This window comes from Magnolia sinica, chromosome 2 (genome assembly GCF_029962835.1).
Source record: "Magnolia sinica isolate HGM2019 chromosome 2, MsV1, whole genome shotgun sequence".
NCBI classification, from domain to species: domain Eukaryota; kingdom Viridiplantae; phylum Streptophyta; class Magnoliopsida; order Magnoliales; family Magnoliaceae; genus Magnolia; species Magnolia sinica.
The window spans coordinates 26870817-26889358 of NC_080574.1; the positions used below are offsets into that span (position 1 = coordinate 26870817).

An 18542-nucleotide genomic window follows, 5' to 3' on the forward strand; every position below is an offset into this window, starting at 1 on the left:
TGGGACGTGGATTGCCTACTGCCGTTCTCAGCTACCAGTAGCTACTTGATGGTGGTCTATAGGCCCCGCCATAATGTATGTTTTTTATCCACTGTGTTCACCATTTTTCCAGATAATTTTATACCATAATCCAAAAAATTAGGCAGATTCAAATCTCATGTGGACCACACCACAGGAAACAGTGGTATTTGAATGCCTACCATTACAAACTTCTCAGGGCCACAAAAGTTTAGATTCATGGTATGGATTTAACACATGCATCATGGTGGGGTCCACAGAGCACCGTCCAGTAGCCACCTCAAGTCAATAGGCAATCCACATCCGAGCGCGGTTTTGGGTGGATCCCCGGATCCACCGAGATCCACTAAGGTCGGTGGATCCATAACTGTGGGGCCCACTTTGATGTATGTGTATTACATCCACATCGTCCATACATTTTTACAGCTCATTTAAGAGCTTGATCCTAAAAATGAAGCGGGTCTAAGTCCTAGATGGACCACACCACAGGAAATAGTCGTGATTATAAACTTCATGGGGGCCAACAGAATGTTTATTTGCCATCCAAACTGTTGATAAGGTCAAAAAAGTCTGGATGAAGAGACCACACAAATATCAGCTTGATCCAAAACTTTTTTGGCCCCATGAGAGTTTTTAGCGGTCGATTACCACTGTTTCATATATTATGACCCACCTGAGATTTGAATCTGCTTCATTTCTAGGATGATGCCCTAAAATAAGTTTTCAAAATCAATGGACGACGTGGATATAAGGAACATACATCAAGGTGTGTTCCACGGTCAAGGATCCCACCCACCTCAGTGGATCTGGGGATCCACCAAAGCCGCGCTCGTCCTAGTGGGGGTAGTACCCAATGTGTGGCCTATACGGAACATACACGTGGGTGGGACCTTGCCATCATGGTCCCACCTTGATGTATGTGTTGTATTCACACTGTTCAACCATTTGGAGAGATGATTTTGGGGTATGATTCAAATAATGACGCCGATCCAAAGTTCAAGTGTACCCCACCACAGAAAACAATGGAGACAATTATGCCCACCGTTGAAACTTAAAACTATTTATGGGGGCCCACCATGATGTTTATTAGAGATCCAACCTGTTCATAAGGTCAAGCAGATATGGACGAAGGGAAAACACAAATATCAGCTTGATCGAAAACTTTTGTGGCCCCATGAAGTTTTTAATGGTAGACATTCAATCCCCATTATTTTCTGTGGTGGGGTCCACTTGAGCTTTCGATCTGCCCCATTCTTTGTCTCATAACCTAAAATGATCTATCCAAATGGATGGATGGAATGGATATACAAAACATAATCAAGGTGGACCCCACCGTAAGGGTCGCACCGTCTTTGGTGCAACCGAGTCGCACCGAATCCAGGGGCGCAGATTAGGTGTTACCCAAGTAATAGCTTAGTCGGTGTTACCCTTACTGTAGGGCCCTCCTTGATTATATGTTGTATATCCACTTTGTCCATTCTTTTAGGACATGGTCCAAAACATTAAGCACATCCAAATCTCAGGTGGACCACACCACATGAAACAGTGATGAGTGATTGCTCACCATTAAAAACTTCCCAAGGCCCAGTGTAAGCAGATCCATAATGTTTATTTGTCATCCAACCCATTGTTAAGATCATCTAGACTGAATAAAGGGAAAATTCAAAGATTAGATTGACCCAAAACTTTTGTGGCCTACAAAATGCTTTTAATGGTCATTCAGAACTTTTTCCAATGGTGTGGTCCACTCAAGATTTGGATTTGCTTAAGTCTTGGTATAACATCCTTAAATGATCCAAGAAAATGGATGGGCATCGTGGATATTAAACACATTCATCAAGATGGGCCCCACACGGTGAGCTTAACACCCACTAAGTTGTTACCTGCGTAACAGCTAATCCGCTCCCTAACTTAAAACCGAGAGAGAGAGAGAGAGAGAGAGACTTTGAAAGACTCTCTTCCCTGTCAAAGACGGCCGCAAGTCCGCAACCCTAATCGAATCCTCACCGGTAATTCCAACCAAATTTCTCATAAATCTCTCCAAAAATCCTTTTTTTTTTTTTTTGCAAATCCCTACTCAAATCCCATCATCCTCAACGAGAAGAGATGCAATTTCTGGATGAGAAGAGATGTCACATATCGTGGTAAGTGTCTACAGTCTTGCGATATCGCGTATAAAATCAAGTGAAAATCTAGAATATCAAGCATGATTGTGCGATATATCGCACGATACACAAGATTCCATGATTTTTTTTTCTTTAATTTCTGAGAGACTTTTGAGGGGTTTCGTATCGTTGGCCCGCAATAACAATAATATTGGCCGATATATCGGCCGGTAGTATTGATATTACGAACACTGGTTATATCTACCATCCATCAATTTTGCAAGACCATTTTAGGGCATGAGCCGAAAAATGAGGCAGATCCAAAGCTTAAGTGGACCACACCACAGAAAGCAATGGGGATTGAAGGCCTACCATTGAAAATTTTGTGGGCCACAGAAGTTTTGGATCGAGCTCATATTTGTGTTTTCCCTTCATTCAGGCCTACGTGACCTTATGACCAGGTTGGATGTCAAATAAGCATCATGGTGGGCCCAAGGAAGGTTTCAATGGTGGGTGTCATTGTCCCCACTGCTTTATGTGGTTTGGTCCACTTGAGCTTTGGATCTACCTCAATTTTGGGCTCATGCCCTAAAATACTCTTGCAAAATGGATGGACGGTATGGATATAACACACATCGTGGTGGGGCCCATAGAACTTTGCCACGTCAACAGACCATTGTGGTTGATGGTGTGTGCATGCAATCCACATCTATAAAAATGGTAGTTTTATAATGTGAAAATGTAGTGATTACAATTTACTTACTTCCTGTATTTGACTTATGAGCCATAATTTTTATTTAAACAAACACTTGGAAATGATAATGATGGCTTATTTACTTTGCATTTCATAGGAAATTTGAAAACCAAACAGGCCCTAACCTTTATAAGCAAAAGTTTCTTCCACACCCCTAATCCCCATGGGCTCCTCTCCTATCTACCATACATACACCTACCCCTCCCCCTTCCACCGTATTTATTCCTAATTATTTTTCTCCAAAGTACCTCATTTTCACAACCAAAACGCCGCTGCCATTTAGAGGAGGGCTAAATTCCTCTCCTCAATTCTTCCAATCCCCAATCTTTGCCTTTTGAACATTCCCCATTTTATCAAATGATACCAACACCATTCTCCCCTACCTTGCCATATAATTTCCTTAAGGTGTTTTAACCTTTTGCCATTATGGACAAGATTTTGAAATGAGATTGGTAGCAATAATAGATTTAATGCAAGTGAAAAGATAAAAGACTACATTTCCGTTATTTATAAGAAAAAACCTAAGTTTCCACGATGACAATCTCTTTTCAACATTTTTAACTATGGGATCCCATAAAGAAGGAGAGTGCAGATTGGCTCCCAATGGGAGGCCCAAACATAGAAGGGGAAAATATCCAGTTTTGCACCCCAAGAATGGATGTGAGACTAGGATGAACATTGCAGCATGATTATTATCATTAGGGAGATCTTTCTATATTGACATATCAGTTGAAAAAATCATAGGCAACACCATCAAGATCCACGTTGATTTCCATGCCCATCAAAGCACTTTTCCCAAGGTTTACTCTCAAGCCCGGTAGTCATTTCAAACCATCTACTAAGGATCAACTAAGGATTCACCAGTTAGTGTTCAAACTTCGAACCTTCACAACATAATGTTGTATTCGCAAGTTGCAGATGAGAAGTAGATATAGGGATCGGGAGAAAATGCCACTCTTCCACCATGAGAAACATTTTGCCTAAACCTTCCACCCATGAGAGTAAGATCTCTCTTAGGATATGCATGATATCCATCCTCAGAGTAAAGATATGTATTGACAGCTGTACATGCAGCTATATAGATTTCCTAGGATAGTATTCTACTTGTATAAATAAAGTATTATCAATGGATTATTAAAGCTTGTGAGACCCGACTCAACTCGAGAGTTCAATGGGGATGTTAATATTGGATTAACCATTCAATATTAATATTTTAAGCTAACATTCAAAATAAAATAAAATAAATAAAAACTGGACACCCAAGTAGATACCCAACCTGACTCTATGGTGGGGCCTGTGCGACCCTATTTTTTAACAGGTCCTGAATTCGATACACAACTGCTTAAATCAGATTGGTTTCATCAGTTACATGCGGATCAGGAACCTGTTGACAGCCCTGCTCTATAACATCAAAATCAAAGCCGACAACTACTCCAAGATATGGGAACTTGACTACCAGTTGAAAGTTCTAATTAAGTGCCTAACAAATGAAGCTACCAAAGACTAGTAGAAAAGGAACTAGAAGGATTCACCATAACAGGAAAGAAAAAGGTAAAGAATCTAGCTAACTCGAAGTTCTGCAAACTAGAAAAGGTCATTGTTTCCAACAGTGAAAAGAAGCTTTGCCACAATGAGAGATGTTGCTGATGGTTCCATGTTGCAAGAAAGAATCAGAACCAACAAAAATCAGTTAAGGAGAGTATCTTGGCTAACCTTGAGATCTGCCAAAAAAAAAAGAAGACAGAGAGACATATAATCAGCTTCTGTTTAGCCATAAAGAAGATTAATGTAAAAGGACAGTGACAAAAATTGATACACAGACTGCTAATAGAAACAAGCTATCAATATTCAAAACTTAGGCTTTACAGGTTCATATTCCAGGAAGAGGCCTCAATATAGCAGTCCACTCAGGGGTCCACTGCACCCTGACACTTTTCAAGGAAAGAGATTTCTTCCCACCATTTATGTGTGATTTTTTTCTTTGGGTGAGTGTGGGTGCGTGCGTGTGTGTGGGTGGGGGGGAGCAGTCTACCAGCTATTGATCAAGCAGTGAACAGTATTAAATTTGATAACCCTTTTGTAGCATAATCACATAAGCTTGAACAAAAATAAGAAAACGGCAATGCGTACCCTTCACCATCCCGTGCGCAAGATTGAAAACGTGGCTCCCGGTTAGCCACTTGAGTAGTGCCCCTTGGTCGTAGCATCCGCCTACGCTGCTGAACCCCATACCCAAAAACTTCTCTATCCCTTTCTGCAGTTCCATCTGCTTCCATGCATCCATCATCCGATTCCTTGTCGTAACATCTGACATGCTTTTCACGTTGGTCACCTTCAACATCTAGATCCTTCTCTGTTTTCCTGTGTTTAGCATCCCTGTCAATAGCTTTCAAGCTATCAAATTCTTTAAATTTCTTCTGTTCTAGTGCTGGACTTTCCTTCTCAGAAATTTTGGCTGATCCATCCACTAGTTCCTTCTCATTGTGCAAACTCTCGTTCTCATTTATGTTTGACGTTTCTCTCTTAACATGATCCTTTTCCCTCTCCTTCAGTCGTTCCTTGTCTTTCAGAGCATCCTTTCTCTCCCTCTCCCATCCCTCTGGTTCTCTGTTCGCAATCTGCAGATTGTTTCGCCGATCATTTCGATCCTTCTCCCTCTCTCCCCAATCCCTATGTTTCTCATCCTTCTTTTTTCTTTCCTTCTCTTTGAATTTGTCTTCACTTTTCAAGTCGACCTTGTTTTCTCCAACAGCCTCATGTGCCTCTAAATATGCCTGCTCTTCAGTGGCGAAAGCTTCCCTTCCAATTTCATTCGAACTGTGTAAATTATTACGTAATCTCCATGGATCTGCACCATCACTCGGTGATTCAGAATATCTTTTTCCTCTGTAGTGTTCTTTTAGCTCATTCCCATTCATGTGAGAATTCCCTGCAGTGAAACCATCCTTTTCGATCTTAGTTTCACCCTTAAAATCTGTGTTAGACTCCCTATCAGATTTTAGTTCTATGTCATCACCCCTATTCTCTGATCTCATTACATCTTTCTCACCTTTAGAAGCTTGAGAATCCATCCTTGTTTCAGTGTACAGTTCCCCCGTCTCTGCCTTCATGTCTCTATTCTCAATCTTTGCACCTCTATTGCCCTTGGATTCTCTCAATTCTGCCCTGTTCTCGGAGGCAACTGACTGGTCTAAATATGAATCAGAAGATGAAGGCATTCGATAAAGAGGAAGCAGAGGTGATCGTTTATCACCATCACGAGGTTCGGTCCTTTGGACTTTGGCAAAGCGTCCATCATGCCCATGTTCAAAGGGTTGATGGTATTCATTAGCAACTGAGTGAGTGAATTTCCCAGCAAGTTGTGAAAATATGGGAATGTCATCAAGTGGGCGTTTTGAGGTTGTAGGATGGTTTCCCTCCTCGTGTAATCTTTTGGGAGCACCACTCATGATGTTTCAGATGTTACAACTGACCAATTTTGTCACAAAAATAAAAATACAACAGTTATTTGTGACTTCCAGTAAGAGAAACATTCGCTGAGTACCACCTGGAAGCACAAGTTCAAATACCAAAATAAAGTCATAATGACACTAACCATGAATTGCTGAAAGAGAATGTATAAACAAAAAGCCAATGGATGACAAATAAAATCTAGGATTTAAATCAGAATTACAAACATGACTGCAGTATTATCAACCTTTGTTCGCAAAATCCATGTGATGATAGGTAAACAAGACAGCAATAGATGTCAATCATGACAGTTTTTATGAGATGGCAGTATAGGATCATGCTTGCCTATTAAAGCAGTAATGTTGCAGCCAAAAGGTACTAAGAAGTAATGATCAGTAGTTTTGGTAAAAATGAGACACGAAATGAAGTTTTTTTTTTTTTTTTTGAAATATAATCAGAACTATCATTGAAAAGCGTGGAGATAGCACCAAAGAAAAATAAAACAGAAGCAAGGAAAACAAACACAGAAACAAAAAACAAAAGGATTACATGAATCCCATCCAACCCTTTCCCACCGCCCATTCCACAACGATATCCCACACACAACTAGCTACCCAAATAGCACTTCTAGAAGTTTTGCGAAAGCATGTACCATTCCTCTCACCCCAGAGCCCATATGCCGGCAAGAAGACAAAGTCTCCAAACCGCACACGTCCTCTTGCGAAGGATTACCCCTTGCCAAGCCGAAAAGAAGTCACCGATGTCAAGAGGCATAGACCATGCCACGCTGAATCTGGCGATAATAGAAGCCCACACTTGGCTAGCAAAAGTGCAATGGATGAGGTGGTTGGCCGATTCTGCATTGGACACACAGAGGAGACAAATATTCGGGATGGACATAGATCGCTTTTGGAGATTATCGATGGCCAGAATTCTGCTTCTTCCCGAAAGCCCCAATCTTTGGAGGGGCTCCATAGTGCCAAATATAATAAGTTTCCGATAAATCTCTCCTTTATTCCGCAGCAACATATAGAAAGATTTAACTGTAAAGCACCTAGACTTGTCTTTAGTCTAGATCAAACTGTCTTCATCGCCTGCCAACGGCCTACGAGGGTGAAGCCACTCCAAGAGAGCGACAAACTCATCCACCTCATCGTCCCAAAGAGATCAACGGCATGGAGGGCACCAAATAACCGAATCTCCCCGAAGCTCAAAGCATTTATCAACCATAATGTTTAGGTTCAGGGCACAACTAGCAATAGCCAATAAGCGAACATTAAGAGGCATATCACCTCACCACATGTCTTCCCAAAAGCGAATCCACATCCAATTCCTGATGCAAGACAATTAACCACTTGCTCCAAAAGCTCGAAGAGATAGAGCATGGCGAATTAATCCCTTTATCTCATAGCCCAAGCCCCCAAATCCATGGGTTCCGCCTTACACGAGTCACCTGCCTCACACGGACCACCCCACTCGAGCCCGATGTAAAAATGCTCCCACATTAATCACCCCCGGTGAGGAGTGTCGAACACGAGGCCTCCCGCTCCGATACTAATTTGATGCAAGACAATTAACCAAGCTCGAAGTGATAGAGCATGACGAATTAATCCCTTTATCTCACAGCCCAGTCCCCAAATCCATGGGTTAGGTCCTCGGTCGAACCCTCATCGTAAGCCTCAAATCCATGGGTTTCGCCCCCTGGTGGACCCCAAATTTATGGGTTCCGCCTTACACGAGCCACCTGCCTCACATGGGCCCCAAATCCATGGGTTATGCGGGCCGCCCACCCCGAGTATGCCTCTACATCCCGCAGGCCACCCCACCCGAGCTTGGTGTGAAAATGCCCCTACATTAATTCCCCAAAGAGAAAATTGTGTCTTTCAACAACTTGGGCTTCATGCTAATAATCAATGTTTAAATTATCAGCGATATTATCGAAATATCGCTGATAATATCGGTGTCGCTGCACTGGCAAAACCGAAACCCCAATTTTTCGTTTCTCTACGGAATATCGATGAAATTTTCGATATTGTCGATAATTTGGATTCTCGCCGAGAATATCAACTGTATCCTTGCGTAAATACGTAAAAATCGGAAAAAAGTTTACAAAAAAAAAAAAAAAATCTTTGATTTCGATAATACCTGGTTATCGCCAATAAAAATCTCGGGATCTTCTCGGATGCTAGAGGTTTTTTTTAAAAAAAATTAGGGATGAGGGAGAGGGATTTTCGGGTTGAAAAGCCGGAGATATGGGTGGGAAGGAGAGGAATTTTTGAAATTTTAGGTTGAGGGAGAGGGATTTTCGGTGTTTAAGCTGAAATTAGGGATCGGGCTCTGGCTTTGACGGACGTGGATTAGATACTGACAAGTTGAGTAGCGAGTCGGCTACATCACCAAGTTCTGTGGGGCCCACAATGATGTATGTGTCATATCCACACCGTCCATCCATTTTGAGATATCATTTTAAGTCATGAGCCAAAGAACGAGGCAGATAAAAATCTGCAATGGACCCCATCACAGAAAATAGTGGGGAGAGTGATTCCCACCATTGAAACTATCCTAAGGCCCACCATAATGTTTATTTGAAATCCAACCTGTTCAAAAGTTAAAAAAGACATGAAATAAGAGAAAACACAAATATCGGCTTGATCTAAAACTTTTGTGGCCTTTAGAATTTTTTAACGGTGGGCGTCACTGTCCCCACTGTTTTCTGTGTTGGGGTCCACTGGAACTTTGGATTTAACTCAATCTTTGGATATTGCCCTAAAATGATCTCCCCAAATGGATGGAAGGTGTGGATACAAAACATACATCATGATGGGGCCCACGGAACTTGGTGACGTCACTTCAATAGCCAGTCTCGCCCTGGCTTTGACGGTGCAAGTCGGTGCTTCGTGGGCCCCACCATGATGCATCTGTTGTATCCATGCTTCCCATTCATTTTTAAATATTATTTTAGAGCTTGATCCAAAAATGAGGTAGATCTAAAACTTAGGTGGACCACACCACGGGAAAATAGTAGTGATTAAATGTCCACCATTTGTTCATTTCCTGTGGTGTGGTCTACTTGAGTTTTTTATATTCTTCCGTTTTGTAGTAAAGCCATAAAATTATGTGTTAACATAGATGAACGGAGTGGATGAAATAAATAAATAATGGTGGACCCCACATGGACCCCAACATGAGGAAGCGGATTAGCTACATAACAGGTTGAGCAGGGGCGCAGCTTAGATACGGACAAGGTCAGTTGCCAAATAGCTACTGAAGTGACGTCACCAAGCTCTGTGGACCCCACCATGATGCATGTGTTGTATCCATACCGTCCATCCATTTGGAGTGATCGTTTTATGACATGAGAAAAATAATGAGATAGATCTAAAGTTCAAGTGGATCCCACCATAGAAAACAGTGGGGACAGTGACATCCACCATTCAAAACTTCTTAGGGGTCACAGAAGTTTCCGATCAAGCTTATATTTTTGTTTTCACTTCATCTATCTCTATGTTAACTTATGAATAGGTTGGATCTAAAAATTACATCATGGTGGGCCCTATAAATGTTTCAACAGTGGGTGTGACTGATCCCACGATTTTCTGTGGCCGGTCCACTTGAACTTTAGATCTATCTCATTCTTTTTCTCATGCCTTAAAACATCTCTACAAATGGTTGGACGGTATGGATACAGCACATGCATCATGGTGGGGTCCACAGAGCTTGGTGACGTCACTTCCACGGATTGGCTGTTGTACCTCACACCAACTATATAGCTGCTGTAGGTACGTGTTCGTGCGAAGACGAGCACTGACACTCCTTGAGCTCCGAGTTGTACGAACGGTTCAAAGGAGATCAAAGTTACATGGGCCCCACAGTGATGTATTTATTATATCTACACCGTTAATCTATTGTTAGAGATCATTTTAGAGCATTATCCAAAAAATGAATCATATCCAAGGATGACATCACTGTAGGGCCTACGAAGGTTTCAATAGTGGAAATATCTACACAATTAATCTATTAACAGCTTGGATGACAAACAGACATCATTGTAGGGCCTAGGAAGGTTTCAACGGTGGAAGTCATTATTCCCACTGTTTCCTGTGGTATGATCCACTTGAGATTTGGATATGGTTCAACCTTGGACTCAACTCCTTAAATGAGCTGAAAAAACATATGGACGGTGTGGATAAACCACTTATTTTCACGGTGGGCCCCACTTATTATTTAATGAATTCTAATAATGATTTTTTCATTCCTGAATATGTAACTATGTGTATTCAGGCATGTCCTGAAGTTTCACTGAAAAATTTCATTGTTTTCCCCATGTTTTCCTCTTTTTCCTAGTATTTCCAGTTATCAAAGATATTATCGGCAATAACGATATTATATCTTCATCTCTGGGCAGCGAAACTTGTAGCGATACCAACAACTCGAACACTGCTAATAATACATCTCCATATCGAGGAAGCTCTATATGCAGAGGAATCCTTTGTCCACCATCCTCCAATTGAACGTCCATACTTGCTAGCAACAACCTCTCTCCAAAGACTTCACCTCTTCCATGCTAAACAGCCGCCACCATTTGCCCAAAAGGGCTTCGTTCATCACCGCCAAGGAGCAACTATTAGTACCCCCTTCATCGTAGGGTTTGCACACTTCCTTTCACTCTAAAAGATGAAACCTTTTCTTGTCTGCCGAGTCTCCCCAAAGAAAGTCCTGCCTAAGCTTTTTCGAGAAGGTCCGAAACCAATTTTGGACATCTAAAAAGTGACATGAAGTAGACGAGAAGGTTAGATAGAGCCGCTTTAATAAGAGTAATACGGCCGCCGAAGGATAAATACCACCCTTGCCACCCCGCCAATTTCCCCTTGAATCTTTCCACCACTTTGTCCCAAAGATGTTTTGCTGGTTTACCTAAACAGAGGGGGAGACCCAAATATGACGAGGGAAAAGAACCAGCCTTGCATCTGAAGAAGCTTGCAGAGTTATCAACTTCTTCCTTATCCAAGTGGATTCCTAGCATCTCACATTTTGCCAAATTAACCTTTTGCCCCCACATCGCTTCAAAACATCAGAGAATCATGCTTATATTGTCAACCTTAGCTTTGTCCGCCTCACAAAAAAGAATCGTGTCATCCACAAACTGAATATGAGATATTGGGAGAAGCTCTTGGCTCACCTAGAGGCTGGAATCCTTTGAATGACCAACCTCCTCATAAGAGGCATTCCCAACCAGTACATAAAACATAAGATATATCCATCTTTGACAGAGACATAAAAGACATATATGGGGTTCCCATCAGCTGTTCCTCAGTGCTTTTGCTTGTTTAGTGTCTTTCTTTTTTTTACTTTGTTTTCAACAAAATTGCATTTACCGTCTCAAAAGAAAAAGGAAAAAAAAAAGTGTTGTGAAGCATTAAAAAATATGAGTTGCCAGCAAGAAATATCAAAAGACCCCTTTAGTGGACGGGAGTTTTGTTGCTTTTTATTAAGTTGAAAATATTTTCAAAGAAAATTTCCAGGTAGGCATTTCTGCAATAGCATGCTTAAAAGCAGTGGAAATAAAATCCAAATTGAAATTTCTTTTGGGATGTCACCATGCATAGCTATTTCAGCTTGAGAGCACAGAAACATGGTCAACTGCCACCATGCAAATGTTAGTCTTTTTCTTCTTCTTCTTTTTCTTCTTCTTCTTCTTCTTCTTCTTCTTTTTTCTTTTTTTTTTTTAATTTTTTTTAAAGATGCAAATGTTAGAATCTTGTGGGACATTTGGGGACGACAAACTTTTGTGACTTTTCTAAGGTGTGATCCAAGCCTGGTATGTGATTGTGGCATCAGCTCGGATGCTTCTGAGAGGGAAATGCTCCAGCTAAGCTTCAACAAGGTGATGTTGCATTGATTATTCATAGACTGAATTAGCATCTCTTTGAACTAAAATACAACAGACCGGGTAATGTGTTCGTAAAGCCAACAAAGTGAGAGCGCTAGTAGAAATGGGCGCCTCCATTTCAAACGAAGAAGGTACTAGTAGTATGCTTGCCTAGGATAGCAATCAGGAATATGGATAGTAGGAAACATATATTAGCGTTCTGAACTTGGATCAGATTCCTTGCTAAGGTTCCTGGGACAATCATGTGACCTGCTGTTCATACCAAAAATCCTATCTGGTGGCTTTCTGGCACAATATAAAATCTGTGTTGGAGCAAGTATAGGAAAGGTCCTGAACTGATATATCTCAGTACCAGTCAAACAAGTAGCTACATGTGTCATGAATCCATTTGATGCAACCACAATCAAACAGTAGGAATGTCACTTCGGTACCCAATTTTGCACAAGAGTATTCCTATTTTTAATCGGTAATCTGGGCTAGAACACAATACCACAATGCGGAAACACACCCTATCTACCATTGAGCTACGAGCCCAAACCCGGCAATTGAATGGAACCGTGTTTTGGATAAGTCTTTTTCCTTCTCAAAACTCCATAATTTCAGCTTTCCCATTTGGTTTTAACTTTCGGTACAGGAGTAGCACCATATTAGGTGTTTTTTCTTCTTTAGTTATGGACAAATGAGGTAAATTTAGTAGAGATTTTAGCAGTGTTGTCATTAGCTAATTGTTAAAGGTAGTCCCTTATCGCAGTTGTCTTCCTAGCAGGATTAGAATTAGGAGTTTTATGAGTCTGCTTATACATTATATTCACTTTGGTAGTTACATGACAAAGGTCGAATGCAACGGGTTTCCTTGTAGCCTACAATGAAACCGATTTATTTTGTAGGGAACCATGAGAATTCTTGGTTGAAATATGGTTGGCAGGATTCATAAACGGGACTCGAACTACCTGGGATAAGGATGATGATGACAGGCCAACCATCAACCTAGACTATCCATTTGGTCAAGACCATTCTTTGTTTTTCAACAAGTTTGGGCAAGACCATCTTCTAAGGCCATTTGCAAAATCACACCAATTGGATGCTCGTAGGCATCCCAATGTTTACTTTTTGTTCTAAATAACTTCAAATTGTTGGCCGGTCAGATTGTTAGCATTGTTTGAACAGTGTGATTATTTGAATCCATATTTAATCCAAGGTGGGATCCAGAAAATGGAAGCTCCAAATAGATGGTTAGGGTTGATGATTGGACCTATTTTCTCATAAATGAACTTCACCATCCAATTAGATGGTTGGGCCATCTGACCAGTGTGATTTTTTGCACAGTGGCCTGTGAAATGTGGACTGGATCAAATGGACACTCCAAAAGCCAAATTGACAATCAGACTGTTCAAGCACAACTTGTTGTGATGCATCCTACAATGCAAATAGTTGCACTGAATCTTTCCCTTATGTGAATTCATTGTTCGTTGTTTCGGTAGAATTTTGTTTATTGTGAAGTTTCTACTTTCTACATAAACCCTAGCAGTTGAGAAATTTCTCCTAAAACACATCTTGGTGCTCTCATATAGAAAAGACTTACAAATACATGTACTGTTAGGGACAAGAATATAATATGCTTCATATTAGACAAGGATTTAACCATGCTCATGGAGAGATTTCCATTTTGACTTTGTAGTTGTTGTGCAATTATTCATTGATCCAAGCAATGCGAACATATGAGTACTCCTCTCCAATAATGTTTTTATCAGTTCTTCAAGAAAAACAATGTTAGGTTAGAGTATAGAATTCGACATTGAAGAAGAATTACTCCCTAATATTGAATCTAAAATAACCAAAAATTTTCCTTGACAAGCAAGAATTTCTTTTCCCTAGTAAATTTCACATTTCATGTTCTCTCTTCATTTCTTACATTGAAATCTTACCAATGCCTCAGATAAATCTACATCTTTCTTTCCAATAAGATCAGAAGTAAAAATTGGAGAGATTAACCAAAAATCAGAAGGCATCGAACACAGCTGAAAATTCATATATATATATATATATATATATATATATATATATATATATATATATATATATATATATATATATATATATATATCTGAGGCAAAATATGAGAAATGAAGAGAGAATGACACATACCAATTGGTGTGACACATAAGAACACGCAAAATATCAAACGAGGAAGCAGAATGACACATACCATTTCAAATAACGGAAACAGATAGATTTCCATGAACTAAAATCGACAAATGCAAAATTCTCGGCATGGATGCGAAGTCAAGCAATGGATGTAACCACACCGAATGAAGGATTCGAATTCTGTGATTTTCCGATCTTAAACGATGATGCATGAGGGAATGGAGAGATAGGGTTTTGAAAGGGAGCGAAAACGAGAGCTTTGAAATGAGATAAATAAAAAAGAGACATAAAGGAGCAGATACGTACCTTATAATGTCTCTGAGCCGTTCGACGATATTCTCTGCAACGAATTTCCCTCTCTTGCATTCTTCCTTCTTCTAACTAAAACGATACATAACTACCGTCTTGTTCGCTCCTAAGTGCCTTCCTTTGCTTCCCCATCTCCGATGTCCACGTGTCTGAGTGTGCTGATCCAGACCGTCCGTTCTTGGGCTCCGTCGAGCGTGAGAAATGGCTTAGCTTAGTGACCGCATCAATACTGGACCGTCCGATAAGTGTCATCCAGGATCGGATGGATATAATCCATCGATTTGGAGGATAGAATGGTCACACTCGGTATTTCTTTTTAGGTGTAGCCCACCAGGATCGGATGGACGATCTAGACCTATGTGCATGGTGACGGACGTCTGGGATGACCGTTCATAAACGACGAAAAGGAAGGCAAAGATGGGGGAGAAATTGGGAAGCGTGCTTCGTGCAATGAAGTACGGTGCATTGTTTTTTTAAAAGCCACAAGCCTCGTACGTGTAAAAATTTCGCACGTGTCCAGTGTCAGAGCCACACATCCTGCGATCCCCACGTTATTAGATGCCTCGTCTCAAAAGTCAATGCCGATTCAATCGTTGGGTGGGCCACGAGTAAAAAATGGGGTAGTCAATGTCCATATGTTTTGTTCACGTGCGGCACGTATTATAATAAGATCAGCAAAATCAAGACATACTCTCGTTAGGGTCGCCTGATAACGGCTCAGATCTAGCACCTGAATACTTCGTTTTCCACGGTTGAGATCAGCTCCAAAAAACTCTGCACCCCCTCCGATGCACTTAGCATTGTGAGTGCGCGGCGTACTTTTCGAATCAGAGATGCCACGTGTTTGGGCCTTGGGGCATCCAAGCCGTCCAAAACATGGGCCACGCCATGAGATCACCTGCTGTGAAAATGAGGCAGGTCCACTCATTAGGCTAATGTTGATTTAGACCATCATCCGTCCATCAATTTCGCCGATGTGGCCTAACCATTTAGTGGAGCATTCTGATTCTGTCCCCGCCTCTAAGGCTATCCTCACTGTGGGGTCCACCCTTCTGATGTGCTATATGAGCGGTACGTTGGCGAGAAATGCAAGGGTACATTTGAAATTTCACATCTATACTTTATCTAATTATTCTGATTTTTAATTAATTTGTGAAAAGCTTTGATACTATGACGTTGTGATGGATCATGCGCATGCACTAGCAATTGCGAAATATTTTGGAGAAATACACTCCGTTCATCCGTTTTAGTAGATCATTTTAGGACATGTGACCAAAAATTAGGTGGATCCAAAGCTCAAGTGAGCCACAAGAGAGGAAACAATGGGGATTCGGTGAGCACCGCTGAAACATTCTTATGGACATGAAAGTTCTGTATCAGGATTTTTTTCGGTTCTTTCACTTTATCCTATTGAGAGTGACCTTATAAACGGTTTGGATGGCCCATAGACATCAGAATGGAGCCCAGGAAGGTTTCAACGGTACAGATTTTTTTCCCCAATTTTCCCTCTTGTGTGACTCAATTGAGTTGTGGATCTAACTTATTTTTTATCAAACGTCCTACAATGAGCTATAAAAATGTATAGATGGGGTGGATTGATCAAAAACATCGTAGTGGGCCCCACCCACCATCCTTGCGCAGGAACTTGATGCCAAAGGCTTTCGCAGGAAATCTGCGTCCCGGATTGCTTGGAAGCCTGGTGACCTGACTTGTGGGCCCCACCGTGATGCAAGTGTTTTATTCACATTCTAACCGTTTTGTCGGATCATTTTAGGAAAGAATGAGGCAGATCCAAAGCCCAAGTGAGCTGGATTAAACAGTCCAAATCATGATTCCCGGTTTAGATAAGTTACGATAAAAAAACTTAAGCGTATTTGATTATCTGATTATCTTATTATTAAATGTTTATTGGACGATTAAAATGAAAAATATCTAATAGTTATGTTTCCCTGAACAAGTGTCCACTAATCAGCAGATAGGATTGCTCGAGCAATCTAATTTCGGTACTTTGACTTGGCTACAGTTGGTAGCGAGATTTAGTCAGTCTAATCGAAGTAAAATTATGGCACGTGTGCAATTTCTGATCGCCTGTGTATTAAGTGTTATACACTGCCTGACTATCATATCAATCCCCATTTTCTTTCAAGATGCGTGGTTTGGTTAATGATGCCGTCAACGTGCCTCCGTAGACTATAATTCAGTGATCTAAGCCGTTGATCTGGTGTCCCCTCGATGGATGGAGGATCACTCTAAATTACCCGATAAGATACTAGTACCGGGTAATAAGATCTGGATAAGTCGATTGGTGGGAATAACAGATATCTAATCATCCTCTTCCAATTTCAAAGATTTTTGGTCCATCGCACAGGACCCATCAGATTAATGATCCACATCACATATCCATGACCTCTGCAATAATATATAAGTCACGCTCACCTGCGCACTTGTGCATGTGTGCACCTTTGCACACGTGTAATGGACGTATTATCCGAACCGTGCTGATCTAAAATTCTGGTGAGCCACGTAAAAAAAAATGCAAATGGCGGGAGGAAATTGTTTTAATTTTTTACCACCCAACAAAGTTTTAAATCAAAGTAAAAATTTAAAACGGGATGAGGTTGGTTTCACGTCCACTGCACCGTTCATATTCCAGAGTCACATCACATTTGTACGAGTTCTAACAAAAAAAGTGGTGTGTGAATTAGTGCACGGCTGAGCAGAGAAAGGAAATGGTCATGTGCTGTCGACATAGTGGGAACTTCGCATGAGGTCGAGTTATATGGGCCCATTGTGATGCATGCCGAACATCAGCATCGTGTATTTGATGGGTCCCATTTAAATCATGGGATATCCCAAAAATCAGCCCCATACAGGACTCATGTGGTCCATACCATTAAAAATCATGTAAAGGCATACCTAAAATATATAAAAGTACTTAGTGGGGGCCCATTTGAAATTTGGATGCTTCTTAAACTTAGCTTAACCCTTCGTACAAGTGGGACACACATAATTGGATGGGCTGTTTTGCACTAATACTTTTAAATTGTTAATGCCAACCTTGGGCTAAGAGTTGAAAATACAAGTACAAATAATAATAAATATTTTACAATGAATTGAAGGAACAACCCCCCCTCATAGAGGCTCATTACTTCAGCTAGAGTCACATGTTCCTAGGATGGATCCCTCCTTCTTTTTTTTCTTTTTTAAATTATAACACACGCAATTGACAATACACCCACGCAGGCCGTAGTGGGATTTCACCACTTATGGGTCTTGAACCCAAGACCTGATGTGGAAACTCCTTTGAGGTAAGGACGCGAATGGATCTCTTACTTGCTGAGACGGTCACCTATCATAGCTGCATCTGTCCGCATGCTTATAAAACTTATGTATTTTGGCCTGGGCAGCTGCTGCCTTGCTTGTAATATACCTTTTCAGGAGGTAACTCTACTGAGGACTGAAGGGTGTTCTATGGGCCATAATGATGTATAAGTTTATGCACGCTGTCTATCTATTTTTGAATTATTATTTTAGGACATGAGCCCAAAAAATGAGGCAAATCTAAATCAGAGGTGGACCAGCACACAAAACAGCAGTGACTGAATGCCCATTGTTAAAAATTCTAGGGTCATTGTAGTGTTTATTTGTCATCCAACATGTCAAACAAAGATCTAGATGAAAGGAAAACATGAACCGCAGCTTGATTCGAAACTTTTGTGCCCCCAACAAGTTTTTAATGGCAGGCATTCAATCACCACTGTTTCTCATGGTATGGTCCACCTGAGATTTTTATCTACTTTATTTTTGTGCTCCACTACTAAAATGAGGTGGCAAAATGGATGGATGCCATGGATCAAACACATACATCATA

At 40.9% G+C, this 18542-nt stretch overlaps 1 protein-coding gene across 1 annotated transcript in view; it reads right to left on the minus strand.

The window, feature by feature from the left end:
* The window catches only part of LOC131236776 (uncharacterized), a 40221-nt gene extending 25339 nt beyond the window's left edge, over positions 1-14882 (minus strand). Inside the window, exons 1-3 of the mRNA XM_058234207.1 lie at positions 14669-14882; positions 5008-6424; positions 4591-4598 (exon numbers count right to left, since the gene is read on the minus strand). Coding sequence (XP_058090190.1) covers positions 4591-4598; positions 5008-6326 — 1327 coding nt within the window. The 5' untranslated portion in view covers positions 6327-6424; positions 14669-14882. The remainder of the gene's footprint in view (positions 1-4590; positions 4599-5007; positions 6425-14668) is intronic.
* Between the last annotated feature and the right edge of the window lie 3660 nt (positions 14883-18542).